At 48.8% G+C, this 17587-nt stretch overlaps 1 protein-coding gene across 3 annotated transcripts in view; it reads right to left on the bottom strand.

Annotated features, from left to right (window-relative positions):
- TMEM132D (transmembrane protein 132D) overlaps positions 1–17587 on the bottom strand; it is a 564604-nt gene that overhangs the window by 161218 nt on the left and 385799 nt on the right. For all 3 annotated transcript variants that reach the window (XM_045459606.1, XM_045459608.1, XM_045459605.1), the window contains one exon: positions 14238–14421. In XM_045459606.1, the coding sequence (XP_045315562.1) occupies positions 14238–14421 (184 nt within the window). The remainder of the gene's footprint in view (positions 1–14237; positions 14422–17587) is intronic.

Below are 17587 nucleotides of genomic sequence, written 5' to 3'. Positions count from 1 at the left end.
AACGCAAAAAACAGATTTCTTTCCCTAATTTGCCCACATTGGGAAGTCCTAAGCCCGCATTTACTACCCAGCGTGCAAAGATTAACAGAGTAAAGAGCTCGTGGAGTGATGACCTAACCCATATTTTACTGTAACTATACATCAACTCATATTCCAGCATCCACTGAAATCTCCAGTTGTCTCAGCATCTGTCAAGAAAATAATGGTTTTGTTGAAAACTTCTGAGTTCAAGAACATTGGAAAAATAGCTAGGTCCCACATGAGAAAACCACTACTTGGTGAAAATACATATTCTAGTGTGCTAGTTTCTATTTTTTTTAATGCTCATTTATCATTTATTTGGGGGGGGGGTGAGAATCCTCAGCAGGCTCCATTGCTGTCAGCACAGAGCCAAACACGGGGCTCGATCCCACGAACCGAGAAATCACATCCTGAGCCAAAATCAAGAGTCAGATGCTTAGCCAACTGAGCCACCCAGGTGCCCCAGAAAAAATTTTAAAATATATCTTTTTCTCACTAGGGACCAATGTGTAATTGCTAACACCCTTACACTGAGGTTCTGTGAGTTTTGTATGGAAAGGGAGTTTTCCACACGCCCATGTGTGTCTGACAGCCAGGACCGGTGAATGCCGGCTAGCGTCTTGTCTGAAATGAACGTGTTTTACGAGGAAGAAACAAACATTCCCTTTAGACTATTCGGGGCTGCTCTTCACGGGCACTTCTGTCATACCCTGTCTGCATTTTGAACTCTTGAGCTCTTGTTAAAAAGGCAACTAATGCTCCATTCATGCCCTGAAGATGCTTCCAGATGGGGGAGGCAGTTGGGTTCTGGGCGGAGTGCACATCCCCAGGCTATAGGTTGATGCAGTTCTACAGGAGACTCTGCATCCAGCCCCAGGGATGGTCATGTGACTTACTACAGGGACCAATGTGATGGAGACTCCTTGCAGGACGCGGGCTCTGATGCTATGTCTAAGTCTGTAGCTCCAACATGATGGCTGGAGCTCCACCGGCCTTTCTGGACCAGAAGGCGAGTTTGCGAATGGAGTCACCTGGTAGAAAGACACACCCAGGTGCCCGAGGAAGCCACCAGGTTCAACTCACAGTGTCTACCTCTGGACTTAATTCACGCGCAAAAGATGAACTTCCACCATGGCTAAAGCCATTGTATTCGGCGGTCTCTATGTCTGTGTCATGTAGCCAAATGGATGCAACCTTACACAGGGGGCCCATAAGTTCTCATTTCTGCATAAAACCAGCGTGGACTGGATTTGAAAAGTCCTAACGGATTCTCTACCAGTATCTTCTGCCTGTCCACCGGGCCAGCGAAGACTGCCGTATGGAACACGGCCATGGTTCCCATTTAAATTTAAATTATTTCAAAACCGGTAGGTTAATTGAGTCTTTTTATTTCTTCAGGACATGGCTTTTCCCTTAATTTCTTGCAAAACTTGCAGAGGAACATAAGAAGAAAAGCACTTAACCGCTTCAACTTTTTTGTGCAGATATTCCAAAACGTGCCTTCTCTCTTGTTGTTACTAATAACACTCTTGTTCTCTCTTGTTGTTACTAATAATACTGCAGTGGCTGTAATTCTTTGACAGCCAGGTACTTCCAGGCCCCGTGCCAGACGTTTCACTTTGCCTCTCATGAAAGCCTGCACCCCGCCCCCCCCCCCAGGAAGTAGAATCCTAGAACTCATCCACACTTTACAGGTGAGAAAAGTAACGCACAGAGAGGTCATTGGACTTGCCCAAGGTCCACACGCTCGCGAACCCTCAGGGATGTGAATTCAGCTCCATTGGGTTCCGCCTCCACTTCAGGATGTGTCTCCAGCTTCCCCTGTGGTCAGACGCTGGTCTAGGGGCTGCAGACGCAGCGTCAACTCCGCAGGCAGTGTCCCTGCTTTGGTCTTCGTATGCTGGGCAAAATCAACGTATGACGCACTGGGTCTCAAGAAGTACCACGGAGAGAAGAGACAACGCAGCCTCTGACACGGGCTGCTTTCTGACGTGATCCTGACCACCGGCTACGGGATGCCTAAAGCCTAACTGACGCTAACCCAGAAGCCAGGTGGAGGGGTGGTATCTCAAAGTCACATGGAGCCCGATGTTGGCTTTAGGGGGTCTCTACTGAGAGAAATCTAACGGATTTCACAGATACAAGAGACGCCACGGGCTCGGCAGCCAGCGTGCAGCCTGGAATGCTCAGGTACGTGCGTGGGACCTGGCTGTACTGCGAGAGGTGTTCACCTGCTGGGAGTTGCCGAGATTTCGGGGGTACTGGAGCGAGCCAGCCTTCGGGAAACGATCTAAGAAGCAAGAAAGTGTTGGGTCTTGAACCTGGCAATTTGCTGGAATCGTGCTCTTAAATCGGCATCCATTTCTCTTTGTGGACAGTTCTCTTCAACTCTTTGAGAATGAGGTTAATCGAAAGGTTAATGGCAGCTGTGCCACTGGCGAGGTCTGCCATTGTCCAGGGGATATCGCCTAAGAGGAAGATGAAGTTAATCAAAAAATGGGAGGGATGCTCAGGCAGATTTAGGAAGAATAACTACCAGGGATGTGGGGAGCTCCCAGGGCTCTGACAAGGTGGAAGGCGCTCATCCCACTTTAGGGGTCGAACCATCAGAAGGGCTTACTGGCACAGGGAAGTCATGGCACAGGGCACAAGGTGGGGGTGCCTGGTTCAAGGGAGGAGCCAGGCTCCCTCCACCCGCTCAGGCTGACCTGGGTCTCGTGGGGACCCTCCACTGAGTGCAGCACAGCGGGAAACGCACACTTTTCTCGTGGAACGATGCTTTTCAAAATTGCTTTTCTTTTTAGGGATCCCTTCCTTCAAGGAGGTTAAGCTTTACATCACGACTGGACCACAGAGGAGGGCCGCTGTCAACCTCCTGAAGGCTAAGAAAAGGCTCTCTCGCGAATAGACGCTTTTCCAAAGAAGACACCCAGATGGCCAACGGACACATGGGAAGATGCTCAATATCACGCATCATCAGGGAAACACAAATCAAAACCACAGTGAGATACCACCTCACACCGGTCAGAGTGGCCAAAATTAACATCTCAGGAAGCAACAGATGTGGAGAAGCGGGAACGCTTTGGCACTGTTGTTGGGAATGCAAACTGGTGCAGCCGCTCTGGAAAACAGAAAGGAGGTTCTAAAAAAATTAAAACGAGAACTACCCCTATGGTCCAGCAACTGCACTACCAGGTATTTATCCAAAGGACACAAAAACGCTGATTCGGAGGGACACACGGACCCCAATGTTTATAGCAGCACTATCGACAATAGCCGAAGTATGGAAAGAGCCCAAATGTCCACCCACTGATGAATGGATAAAGAAGATATAGTATATCCATATCCATATCCATATCTGTATCCAGACACACACACACACACACAATAGAATACCACTCAGCAATCAAAAAGAATGAAATCTTGCCATTTGCAACAACATGGATGGAACTGGAGGGTATTATGTTAAGTGAAATGTCAGTCAGAAAAAGACAGATATCATATGATTTCACTCATATGTAGAATTTGAGAAACTCAACAGACGAGTATAGGGGAAGGGAAGGAAAAATAAGAAAAAAAACAGAGAGAGAGGCAAACCCTAAGAGACTCTCAAATACAGAGAATAAACTAGGGTTGCTGGAGGGGAGGGGTTGGGGGATGGGCTAGATGGGGGATGGGCATTGGGAGGGCACTGGGTGTCATAGGTAAGAGACGAATCGCTGGGTTCTACTCCTGAAGCCAAGACTACAGTGTATGTTAACTAACTTGAAAAAAAAATAAAAAAGAAAAGCTATGTCTATAGTAGACCAGGAATGGCCTTAAAAATTACGTACCACAAACTCTAGGTTTTTGTATCGCCTTAGTAGTCTTTATATTCATAAATGGTTGAAAAACATTTAAAAAGCATACTTCCTGGGGACATGTGTTAATTACATGGAATTCAAACTCCAGCCTCCACGGACAGTTTTGGTGTCACTCAGCCACCCCATCCATGTCTGTCACAAAGCCAAAGCTTTAGAGCCGTGCTGTCTAATCCAAGAGCCATTAGCATGCACGGCTATTTAAATCTAAATTACAGTTGGCCCCTAAACAACGTAGGTTTGAAGTGCATGGGTCCACTTGTACATGGATTTTTTTTTCTGATAAATCCGGTATCGTACTGTAAATGCATTTTCTCTTCCTTGTCTTTGTAATACTATTTCTTTTCTCTAGCATACCTCATGGTAAGAATACGGTGTATAATACACAGAACATCCACAATCTGTCAATCAACTGTTTATGTTATTGGTTAGGCTTCTGGTCAACAGTAGGCTATCTGTGGTTACGTTTCTGTGGAGCTCTGAGTTATACATGGATTTTTCAATGGTGCAAGGGGCTGGCGCCCCTAACCCCTGTGTTGTTCAAGGGTCAAGCGTAAGTAAATCACACAAAAATTCAGTTACTTGCTGACATTAGTCATGTTGCCAGAGCCCAGTGACCACGTGTGGCTGCCATATTGGATGGCTCAGGTAACACAACCAACATTTGTATCAAGGCAGAAAGTTCTATCAGTACTATCTACTCTAGACTCATTTTTGGCCTCGCCCATTCAGACAAACTCCTGGTCTTACCTCTAACCAGGTCCCAATGGCCATACTTAGGAAGTACACCCCGAGGTCTTCAATTTGTCTTCAATACCGCCATCATCTCCATAGACCCAGTCCTCAGCCCTTTCTGCCTGGACTATCAAAGAAGCTCCCAGAATGGTCTTCCTGCTTCCACGGCTCACCGCCCCCCCCCCCCATTTTGTTCTCCTTTTGGTATTCAGAGCGATATTTTAAAAGTAGATCATGAATCAGAAGAGATTTAAACACGATAAATGAGAAATCCTTCCGCACACCTCATGGCTGGTGAGGGTCTACATAATCCAGAGCCTGCCTCCTCAGACCTCATGGTCTCCAGTCACTACTCCCCCGCTTCCCTCGACCTTTCCATCCGGAGGCGCACCACGCTGGCCTCTGCTTTGGGTCTTGGCAACCACTTTCCCTTCTGTCTGGAAAGCCAGCTCTTGTCAGATCTTCCCACGTTGGACCCTTCTTGGCATTCCGTCTCAGTTCAAATGTCACCTCCGCAGTGACGCTCCAGCCTCCAAGGGCTCACCTTGCTACACCGTTTTATTTCCTGCCAAGCATAGATCAATTTGGAATTCCTATTGCTCAATGATTTTTTTTTTACTCATTTGCCAGCCGCTCCCCTGAGTGGGATGTGAGCTCTGCGGGATCCCCAACACAAAGGCCAGTGCTCGGCACATCCCGGGAGCCCAGGAACTGCAGGGATGGACTGTTCTCTGGAGCGCCTACAAAAGGAGTTACATCACGAGCATATCTACGCACTGACAGCAACTGGTCATACACGAGCTGGGGCTGTGATAAGCACACGGAAACCAGCAACAGCAGACACATTCTGACTTATTTTGTGTGACGTCGCTTTAAAGGCGCTGGGGTTCAGCCGCCACCGTCTCATTATAAATTACCTCCGGAGAGGATGCCTCATTAGGGGCATCAAAGGCCCCAGAGTGGGCTGAAAAGAAAAGGCAGTGGTTTTGTGCATGATAAATAATTCATTTTCAGACGCCTTTCCTATTTCAGTAAGACTTCTCAACTTCATATTTTTTATGAGTATGTTTTGTGGATTTGCATCTTCCAAAGATCCTTTTGCATACTGAACGGATCAGCAGTCCAAACCCTGTTTTCACAAGGAGGGCGGTGGCGGGCACTGGTGGGGAGCACGGCCTCCGGAGCCCATCCGTCTGGAATCTATTTCCAGTTCAGCTTCTTGGCTGGACTGCTTGGGGCATCCTTCAACTGTGTGCCCTCCCGCATCTGTGAAATGGGAGAGAAGCAGCCTCCCCGGGGCCTTGTGGGAATTTAATGCCTTAATATATAGAAGGAGGGGCACCTGGGTGGCTGAGTCGGTTAAGTGTCTGATTCTTGATCTCAGGGTCATGAGTTCAAGCCAGTGCTGGGCATCTCTCTCTGTGTGTCTGTCTCTCTCTCTCCAGATAGATAGATAGATAGATAGATATGGGAGACAGGGAGAGGGGTGACTGTAGCGCCGTGCCTGGTACATAATTAGCATCAGGAATCTGGTGTCACTATTGTGAACGCCCTTTGGGGCGGCCATGCCTATTCACCAAGCACAAAGCGAGAATGCTCCTTGAAAGCAGAGCATTTCCTCAAGGGCTATTGCAGCAACTTAATTTGCACTTGGTGGAGAAAGTATAAAAATGAAAGCAGGGATGTGCTATCCAGTGTGACCGAATTTTCAAAAAGTCTGAGTAAAACAACAGAGGATATCTGGCATATTAATTAACAGGCTGACACAGGAAAAGAATACCATGAAAAGTCAAACAAAAAAGAGCCAAGAATCCGCTTTCATGCCAAACATAAAAAGAAATGTCATTACTGGAGCCAGGAAAGATAGTTTCCTACTGTAACGCGGGAGCCTCTTCTCTGGTTCTGACCGTGGCGGGTGACTGGCAGGGAAACGCTACCTGTGCTCACTTCGGAGGTGGCAGGGGACAAATGACCCTGCGTTACCCTCTCCGCGTGCAGGCCAGGGGGCGGAAGGGCTGCTCTCTGGGCATCGACGACGGGGCGGTACCCTGCCTTCTGCGGGGTGTGCCGATACAAAGAAGGCCTGGGCTGGTGGGAGAACACGCAGGCAAGGAGGATATGCCAGGAGACTAAGTCGTGAAGGTCCTGAAGATCAGTGAGAGAGTGGGCCGATAAAAAGAAAGTTTGTTTTCTAAAATTTTTTTTTAACATTTATTTATCTTTGAGACGAGAGAGACAGAGCATGAGCAGAGGAGGAGAGAGAAAGCGGGAGACACATAATCTGAGGCTCCAGGCTCTGAGCTGTCAGCACAGAGCCCGACATGGGGCTCGAACTCAGAACCACGAGATCATGACCTGAGCCGAAGTCAGACGCTTAACCGACTGAGCCACCCAGGCACCCCAAAAGTTCGTTTTTCACTTGATTCTTAACGCAGGGCTTAGGAGCACCGACCCCAGCACAGTCGAAAATCCACATATAACTTTTGACAACCCCCCACCCCAGAACTTAACTATTCACAGCCTACTGGTGACCAACATCCTTATTGGTAATATAGTCAGTGAGTACACATTTCGTGTATTCTGTGTATTATACTGCACTCTTGCAATAAAGCAAGCTAGACACGATAAACGTTACTAAGAAAAGCATAATGAGGGGCGCCTGGCTGGCTCAGTCAGCTGAGCACCCGACTTCGGCTCAGGTCATGATCTCATCATCTCATGGGTTCGAGCCCCATGTCGGGCTCTGTGCTGACAGCTCAGAGCCTGGGGCCTGCTTCGGATTCTGTGTCTCCCTCTCTCTCTGCCCCGGCCCTGCTCGTGCTCTGTCTCTCTCTCTCAAAAACACATAAATGTTAAAAAAAGAAAAAGATACTTAAGAAAAGTATGAGGAAAAGAACACACATTTATAGTACTGGACTGTATTTACTGGAAAACCTCTCCTTTTAAGTGGACCTGTGAAGTTCAAACCTGTGTTGTTCAAGGGTCGGCCGTGCTTATGGAGAAGAGGGGATTAGATCCAGGAAAGCTTGCTTCAGATGCATTTCATCAGAATGTTTACAATATAGTAAGTTGGCCATCAAAATGCGGGCGAGCTTTGCATGCTGGGTTGATGGAAATGGAATAGTCTCCTGATTCAGGAGGACAGGCCCTGATCAGAGAGTTAAGAAGGGGTACATGAGACAAGGAGGGAAGGCGCCGTTTGATGATTACTTTCTCATAATGCCAAGAATCACGTAAGACGAGAGCTGAGCAGCAGTCAGGTGAGTGAAGGTTCTGGTGAGGTCTACGCTTCACCGCTCGGGCTTGCGGTTCTCTGGGCGACCACATCCCCCATTCACGCTAAGAAGCAGAAGGCATCTGAGTGTGGCATCGCCAGTGAGTCAGGAGAAGTAAACTGGCATCTAGCCGCTTCTACTTTGGAAGGGGGCCTGAAGATCAGAAGGGCTTAGGTGGGGTTCGAACAGGATGGAATGAAGGAGGACACAGAGGGTACGTAAAGGGATGCACTAGGGTGTCGTCTCTATGGCTCTTATCTATTACAGCTGCCGATGGTGCGATCTCAACCATCAAAAATAACTCAAGAGTGTTTGCCTCCTCTGACTTGACTACTGTCCCCACTGTGCATGAGGAAATCGTGGGTTGGACAGAGCGCAAGAGTCAACAAGGATCAAGGAAGACTCCCCGGAAAAGGTGACAGGGGAATGGGCTCTACAAAGACCTATGAGATGCATTTGTGTTCTCACTAGAGTAAGTTTTAAGGTCATATACTGTGCTTCATGAGGAGCACAGGACACACCTGACTCTTTGATCTTGTTTAAAAGCCCTGCTGGCCTTCCCCCAAGGATCTAGAGACACGTCTACACCCTCACATCTCTGTAAACATCACAGAATGTCACCATCGCCAAATGGCTCATTAGGGTGAGAGTCTTCTGCTGGTTTGCACAGATTATGATGTTCCACTTGACTGTATCTCTGATTATGTCCTGCTGAAAGTCTCACCCCACTTCCGATGACTAACACTTGGCAGTCAAGGCTGAACGGCACACAGAGGGAGCCCCATCAAGAGCCCGAGAGAGGAGGCACATTCCTACAACCCACAGAGGAGAGTGGCACCACCCACCTGTATTCCCAGACTTAGAGCAGCGCCCACAACTACAGTATCCAGACAGCCACCACCCAGCAGGATCCAAAACATGTTAGTTTTACTTCGGAATTGAGAGCACAAGCTACTGTTTTCAAGGACTAGTTCGTACGGCATTCACGCCGATAAATATCAGTTATTATTGGACGGAAGCCCAAAACACTTGCTTTACCCAGACCCTGGAGGCAGGTAGGAGAGAAGGATGTTGAAAGGCCTTGAGGAACCGGAGCCCCCCTCCCCAGCCCCCACCCAGAATGTTCCAGCTCTTCTAAGAAGTGCAAACACTTCTTTCCAGAATCAGACACTGACAAGCAGTTACAGACGTGCACCAATTGCATTAATGTTAATGCACGCTTAATGACCTTTTCCTCAGGATTCTCTTCCTAAGGACAAAAATACATCTACCTACAAGATCGTAAGGCATCATTTCCTGAACGTAAAAAAGTAATGTAATAAAACTCTTAGAAATACATGAATGGATTTTTTTTAAAAAAAAGGTTTTATGGCTGTAGACATCAGGGAAAAAATGGGCAAAACACTGAGTAAGAACTAAACGTCTTTTGGGAAATTAGCTTTGAATGTTAGTACTTAACCGCGTCTCATTTCAAAGCTTTCCTGGGGATGGAATCGTACGTCACACAAAGAATGGAGGTGCCGTGAGCCCCACCCCAAATGGATCTTAAATCCTTAATAATAGTATCAGCTGTCACAGCTGCATTTGCCTTCAGCATTATTTTTGGAAAACTACAGTTCTCTCCGTTCAAATGCACGGTCCGGGGGTATTTTAATTTCCGAGATTTTACAAGAACAAGTGAAACAGGCGTGTTTTTCCTCTTGGTGGTAATTAGGGGGAGGAGGGGGATTTCTACCACAGAAAAGGTCTGTGGATGTGGCTGCATGGAAATTAAATACCCCCCAAACTTCTGCATGTTACAACCCACGACCTGTGGGATTAGAAGGCAAGGGGTAAATCGTGGAGAATACGTGCAGTGATGTGCCAATCAAAAGGTCAGCATCGCTCATATACAGAAACAGAACGTAGAAGGTGGTGTCCGTGGGCTGGGGGTAAGAGGAGGGAATTCATGTGTAAATGGCGGAGAGGGTTTCAGGGCTGAGGGATGAGAAAGTTCCTGAGATCTGTTGCACAATAATGTGAACATATTTAACACCAATGGACTGCACGGTTAGAAGTGGTTAAGATGGTAAATTTCATGTGACGTGTTTTTACCATAATAAAAAAAAGATTTTTTAATAACAAAGTCATAAGAAATGAAATTCCCAATAGGGAAAGGAAATGGGTAAGAGCAAATGTTTGATGGGGAAATTTGCAAATGAACCAAAAGAGGGCAAATTTAGGCAGCAATAAAAAAAATTGAAGCAACGACGAGGTATCATTTTTGCTTAATAAATTGCCTATGTTAAGATTTTAATATCCTAAGTTTGTGAGTCATAGGGAAATGGGTACCATCATACACAGCAGGTACAATTATATTGGTTAAACTTACCGGAGGGCAGTTTGGCGACTGTTGTCAGAAAAATTACAATATTGCATATCATTTGATTCACATCCCTTGGTTTGAATTTATTCCCAAAAGTATGTGCAGGAATCAGTCGGAGCTGTGTGCAAAGATCTCTGTGCAAAAATGTAAACCATAGGCTATTTCATAATAGGAGATCTCTTACCTATTTTAGGTCTGTGCGTGAACCATGGAGCCACAGGGGAAGCTTTCTGGATGAGCCTAAAACCCAGACTCCTGTTTCCCCCCCCCATCTTTCCTTCACACCCATGCCCAATGCAGGGGAAAGTCCAATCACCTACCCACTAAGACGGACCTGGAAGTGTCCACCTTGCCATGTCTCCACTGTCCTGGCTGCAGTCTCCTGGGGCCGTCCAGGATGGCGTCAGTGTCCGTCCTTCCTTCTCCCACCGTCACAGGCTTTTAGCTGGACACATGGCCTCTTGGGATAGAGCTCACTCTCGCCGCTCCCCCGCAGCTACAGGTGGTCACTCGGCTGAGTTCAGGGCTGGCGGGCTCGGGGCACAGGTGCTATATTCAGGGACAGGCCGTCCTTGACGGAAAGGAACACATCCTCCCGCTGTCCCTCTGCCTATTCCTGCTGGCTGCCACAGGGACATGTTTGTTATTATTCTGAGGCCATGGGGAGGAGGTCAAGAGCTTTGGGGATAGAGGGAGGCTATGTCCTAACTCCCTGGAGGCATCAGAGAAGCCCCAGGCTGCTCACACTCTTACAGGACAGGTGAGGGACGAGTAAACGCCTAGCTCATTAGATCCGGGTTACTGGACAGCATCCAGCGTGCAGGTCCTAACTCTCTCTGACCTCTCTGGCTCTCCCAAATCTGTTCTCCACCTACAGCCGGAGCGTTCTTCTAAACACATACATCAGTCCATGTGACACCCTGCTGACAGCCTTGCAGCGGCTCCAAATCACATTTGAAGATCCACCCCCTTGTTCAGCTTATGAGCGCCCGGTGACCACGATCTCAACCCAGAGCGCCTTCTCCTCACTCATCATGGTCCCGGTGAGCTGGCTCTCCTTCCGTTTCTCTAATATTTCAAGAACGTGTGATGCAGATGAACAGACGCATGGATATCAGATCTCCTTCAAATATCTCGCAACGAACACGTGCTGAACAAACACACAGTGGAAGTGAAAGGAAGTGGCAAAACGACCGTGTAGTGAGGGCAATGTCTCTAGCAATGGCCAGAGTTCTTTTCCCAACCAAGTCAAAGGTAAAATGAAGCCCCCTTCTCAGGAAGGGGGACTCAGAACACTCCAAGTATAAAAGACTGGGGAGTCAGGACGCTGAAGACTTCACCCTTAGCTCCAAAGGAAGATATTCCAAGGTCACTGGTAAAACGTCATCGGACCAAAAGTGCCCTTACAATTCATTCAATTCAGCTCAAGAATCAGTGAGCACACACACAGTGTCCACCACTCTTTTTATGCCATGAAATATGGCGGCCGGGGCCAAACCCCTTTCCCGGAAGAATTTACAACATTATTGTCAGGGCGCTGTCTATCCTTTGCATCGAGGGGTGAAATGAACAAAATAATAGCTACCATTTATTGTATGTTTGCTCTGGACTGGACACAGTTCCAAGCACTCCTGAGGTATCATTTTAGCCTCCTACTAGCCTATGAGTAAGTATCTCTTCTCCCCCTTTAGATGAGGAAACGGAGGCACCGTGAGTGAAATCAGTATGTTTGCAGAGCTGGCAAGTGGAGGCTCGGATTCCGTTACGTTATTTTGCTTCTTGGGGGTTTCCTAAAGATCAAGACAGAAAACACAGACAGGTGTTCAAGATGAGTCTCCACTTCCTCAAGTGGAAATGAAGGAGGACTGTTACAAACATTGCACAAACAATCATTTTCCTCTTGTTTCCTTGCAACAGAGTTTAAGCAACGTGCCATGCTAAAATACAGATTAACTAGCCTTCCTTCCAACGAGGTACGGCCATACGACTACGTGCCGATTGGACGTAAGCAGAAATATTGTGTCGGATCCTTCTTTCTTGAAAGCTCATTTTTTTTGAGCTTCGTCACTTCTGACTTTTTCTGGTCTACCGAACACGGATATGTCGGCCAGCCCTCCGGCAACCATCTTGGACCCTAGGGTTACCATGAGGGTGGAAGTCACGCCCTCAAACCACCGAGGCAGAAAGAAAGAAGGAACGAGGCATGGGCCACCACACCGAAACCAGACCACTAACCTTAGGAGTTCCTTCACGTGAAAAAAGAAACGCATCTGTATTTTAGCCACTACTGGCTGGGTCAGAGCAGGCTGGGTGGGCGAGGAGCCCTCTTGATTTCAAACAAATGCAATTCCTAAATGGCGAAAGGCACGACTAGGTCTTGGCTGTCTCATCACGCGATCGTACGGTACTACACCCATCGTAGCTAGACGGCGGGGTAAGATGAAAATGGTCACAGACCGGCAGAGGCCTGAGAGGCGCCTTGTCGGAGTGGGGATTCATGCGTGTTACGGGGAACGGTGGGGTTGGGGATACGTGGTGGGGGCGTCAGGGACACGTGAGGCAGGAGAAACGCTGAGTGCAGGAAACAAACAGGATGCTAACCTACGCTGAGCAAAGCCACAGAAGCCGTGCCGAGTACTGCAAAGAGCTCATTTGATCAAAGGTGCTGCACAGGAGCAAATTCAAATAATTCCTCGTTCGAGATAAATGGTCTTGCCGTCCCCAGTAATAGAACCACTCACTAATAGCCTCACCAAAGGAGTGCTACCCTCACACGTGGAAAGATACACCAAGGGAGGCTTAGCGCCTCCAAAAAAAACACAAAACAAAGTTAAAAGGAGCCCTTATCAAGGACGTACCCCACCCAAACTGTTACATTTCCTAACGAACGGCATAATAAGGAACCTGCCGTCACTAGGCAACTGTCCATGCTACCTTTTATTGAAAGATTGATTCCCAATGCTCTTTTCTCTACGTATATAATAACACTTGTCGATATTTTCTAATAGTTGGTGTGGAGGAGACACCAGGCAGGCAGTGGATAGGTCAACTCATGTTTTACATCCGACAGGAAAAGTAGTTTTTGTAAACAGGGGAAAGCTCACCTTATGGTCGGCAGACCAACATGCCCAAGCTTTTGCACTGTGAAAATTCACAATTAAAAAAGGTATCGTTCCTCTGTAGGGGCTCCTGAAGAGTCCGAGGTACAGGCAGGGCTCTACGGGGCATGTGTGTGTTTCGCTTAGGGGAACGCGGAGGACGGGTGTTCCCACAGGCGGTGGACCGTGTGACACAGAAACCAGGGGCTGGTCCTTCCAAGGAGAAAAGCCCATCTCTGTTTCATGAACCCTAAAGGACACGTAGACAGACTTACCGTCTTTAATCTTTTCCAAATAGGTAACCTATGAATGGAATACCATTAACTTCTTTCCTAGGCCGTGTTCTATTTAGTTCTAACTAGCTGCCAACATGAACAGGTTGACATTTCACATTCAAACTGGATTTATGGCTTCCTTGGAAAATCGGTAGCTCGTAAGAACTGAGAAGCCGGCGTGGCTTTCCTGCGTGGCTGACGCTAGCTGCAGCTTTGAAAGGGGGCAGGCGTCTGCCATGCGACCTGCTACATTTCCCTCACACTTGATCGATGTGGTCTCTGGGGGCGGATGTATTTGAGATTGTTAAAGTCTACACTGTATGATGGAAGCACATGTATTAAATGATCCATATTTTTCCATATAATGAAGATCCAAATCTAATACCTGGAGTTTGATGATTTTGTAACTAATATTCTCAGAATATGATTCAGAGAGAACACAGTTTTGAGACTCAGCTTTGTGTAGCAGACTTCGCGGGTCAGGAACCCCCCCCCCCCAACCCTGGTTCCTGGTTCTCTGACAATTCCCCGCCAGGTGTGGGGGGCAGCCTGGAGCCTTTCTTTCCCTTGGGTTCTGTATTAACAGCCCAAGGCAGGGACCTTCTTACCATGGCCAGCGGTATGACGCCCATCAAGTCCTTCGGACTCACGTAGATCTTGGATACGCCCAAGTCAGACGTGATGTCTCCTGGATACTCGACCTGCCACGTGACAAGCTGTGTGGCCGGCGGGTCACTGGGCTCCTCTATCTGTACGTCAACCTGCATGACTTCATCGGAGGCGTCATCCACACTAGAGAGAAGCAGAGAAGAGCAACGTTGAGAGACTGGCAAGTGGTGACGCTCAGCAGGCCCTGGGCCGCACCTATCATTTCCACGCGTGCGTCCTCGTGCACGCGTGTGTGTTCCCACCGTCCCCGTGAAGGGCGTCTCAAGACGCAGCGTCAAAGAAACATGCCACGTCCAACGTGATTCGCGGCACCGGGCTGGTCTGAGACATCACCGCTCCCTGTGTTTGAGCAGGCGCTCACGGAGAGTCATGAACAGTGGGCATGCCTTTTCCTAAATGCTTTCCCTCGCCTCATCCCCTCATCATCATTAGGATTCTTTCCCCCACTCCCCGAAATCTATAGGCTGCTTATATCGGACTTTCCAGAGCCATGGCCAGCCCGGAACTTTCAAGGTGTCCAAGGGAGACGTGGCTCTGCTATCTGGTGGGGGGGAGACAGAGCTGCACAGACACAGAGGTGAGGCAAGAACGGGAGGGCGAGGCCACAGGGGCCATGCTGATAGGCAGGGAGAAGCGGCCGGATGTCGCTTGGGGATCGGAGCAATCGTAGCAATTATTAGTGTTTAGACATGTTTTTCGCCTGTAACCATGCGTCTGGAAATGAACCAAGTGAGACTATCAGGGTGATTTTTGCCACTGTTTGTGTCAGTTTAATTAACCGGCCACCTCCTCTGCCTCTTCACAGACTGCTTTCACAAAATGCCTGCTCCTGTATATCACGGGTGGAAGAAAGGCAGGGGTGGGGCCGGCCGCTCCCTGAGGGAGGGAAGAGTGCAGAGGGTACAGGGAAGGATTAGCCGAGGAGGCAGCTATGAGAGATGCTTTTTCAGCCTCAGTGGCCAACGCAACTCTCACCTGTCAGATCCGTCTCTGAAGATTCGGATGTCACGTAATTGCAAAATGATCACTGACACCTGACACTCAGGACTACAAGGTTTGTCCTCTTATATACACAGAGCTACTGAAACTCTGTGTCTCACACCATCAGACCCGAGAAGAAGCTCGGAGGCAGATGGTGGGGCTTCCTGGGGGCTTTCTTCTCAAAGTAGGGGATGGGCTGGAATACTGGAATAGGGGCAGCTATAATGAAAGGAGGCAGGGGGAAGAAAGGAGAAAGAGGAAGGGGAAGGGGAAGGGGAGGGGAGGAAGGGAGGAGGAGAAGGAAGAGGGGGAGGAGGGGGGAGGAGGAGGGGGGAGGAAAAGGAGGAGGAGGAGAAACAGGAAGGGGGGGTGAGAAGGAACAGAGGAGCGAGATCAAGGAGCCATCCCAGGAAAGGAAAGAGGCCAGACTGAACCCCAGAGGCTGACTTTCTCCTTGAGCAGCTCTAGCACAGAGCAGGGACAGGGACAGGGACAGGGGCAGTGGCAGGAGTAGCTGCAGCGGACGGTGAGCACTGATCAGGAAAAATATGGCACCGAGTATGGAAATCCCACAGGACTCCCTCTCTCCCGACCTCTGCAAGAAAGCGTAACTCTTTGAGAAACGGTGGCTGTGATAAACAGTCAGCCACCGCCTGGCTGGAGCCTCCCCCTGGCGTTTCCACAGGCAGAGGGATCCTGCGGTCAGGATGCTGAACACGCCTTTCTGGGTTTGGGATTTACGAGAACTCTGGCGTCTCCTCCCCGTTCCTGAGACGGCGCGTCCTTCTTTCGGCCGTACTGAACCCTGCCTTCTCCACCTACTCACGGGAGAGCGAGATCTACGGGACAGAATGTTCAGGGACCCCACGCCACAGCGGACACCTTACAGCAGAGCGGGGACCCTGCCGTATACACGGCTTTCTGTCCCGCATCCTCACAGGTGACCTAACGTCCAGCAAAACCCCGCAGGCCTCGCTCCCCTCAACACTGGATTTCACCGCTCCCACTGCCCGCACGCTCGCTTCCGGAGCTCACTCTACCCAGAAAAGCCTTTGTCAACCTCTCCACGGATGTAAATTCTTCCCATTCGGCAAGAGCTAGCCGTAAAAGCAACACCAGGAACTTTAAAAGGGCTCTACGTACTTCATTAGTTTTACTCATTCAGTAACCTTGCCCGGTTCTCTATAAAGTTTATTTTCTCTTTTCCTTTTAGGTCCCTTGCCTGGCCGAGATGTGAAAGAAACACGGTCACTTTTGAGCGGACTCTCCTCTCTCTGATGTGGTGATAAAAACTCCCTTTGTTGGGAATTCTTAACCCGGGGACCACAGCAGACTCGTGGATTCTGAAACTGCGTGCAAATGTGTGTTTTTCTCGAACGATTCCTTGGCTTTTGCACGGGCTTCTCGGTGATTCTGATGCAGTCGGGCTTTGGGGCACGTTCCTGGTAGTTTCTTCTGTAAATTCTGCACATGGTGATCTAGCTTTAGACCAGCTCGTCCTGTGTGTCTTGGTGGGTCGGTGGAAATCTGAATTTTAATACCTTTTTTGCAAATAGTTACCGCGTGCGGGATTGCAGGACGCTTGCCTACTTGGCGATATTGACCGATTCTTCGTGTTGAACTGTAAAGCTAAGGACTGCACCTTTGCGTTTGTGTGTTTAACCGTGAGTGTCCTGAAGAGGGGCCGATGCTTGCTTTGCACCAAGTCGTGCCCAGCAGTGTCTGACGCCCAGCACTCATCAGAATGGAGTCTACTGTGTTACAGGCGTGAGCATAGTAGGTGATGTGAGCACTCATACAATCTGCCTAAAGCCATGGTCTTCGTCTTGCCTGTGCGTGAGCACTGCTGGGGGAGCTTTGTAACTAAACCGATGACCAGGCACCACTCCAGCTGAGTTTCTCTCTCTCTCTCTCTTTCTCTCTCCTTTTGTTCCTTCCTTCCACCTGTCCGTCTTTTTTATCCAGGCGACCCCACCACGCCACCAAGACTGTGAACAACCGACACAGGTGTAATTATGTGGATATCGGAGCTCTGGGAAATATTCTGGAAATGATGTGCTAGAAATAAAATGTATTCAATTAGTGGATTTGGAAGGTATGCCTGGAAAAATCAGTGAAGGCACAGGGGAGCTGCGAAGAAGGTTTCAGATGCCCATGAGCACAAGGGTGAGGAAAGATAGGAAAAGAACGCCAGCCAAGGAGGCGTAGGGGGTGGCGAAGCATGACGTGTCCAGAGGCCACCCCTGCAGCCTCCCTCGTCCCCTGCCCCCCCCCCCCGGTCAATCAAATACCGAGCAACAAGGATGCG

This window comes from Leopardus geoffroyi, chromosome D3 (genome assembly GCF_018350155.1).
Source record: "Leopardus geoffroyi isolate Oge1 chromosome D3, O.geoffroyi_Oge1_pat1.0, whole genome shotgun sequence".
NCBI lineage: Eukaryota > Metazoa > Chordata > Mammalia > Carnivora > Felidae > Leopardus > Leopardus geoffroyi.
The sequence above is the reverse complement of the archived record's forward strand: the minus strand, read 5'-3'. Positions and strand labels throughout refer to the sequence as shown.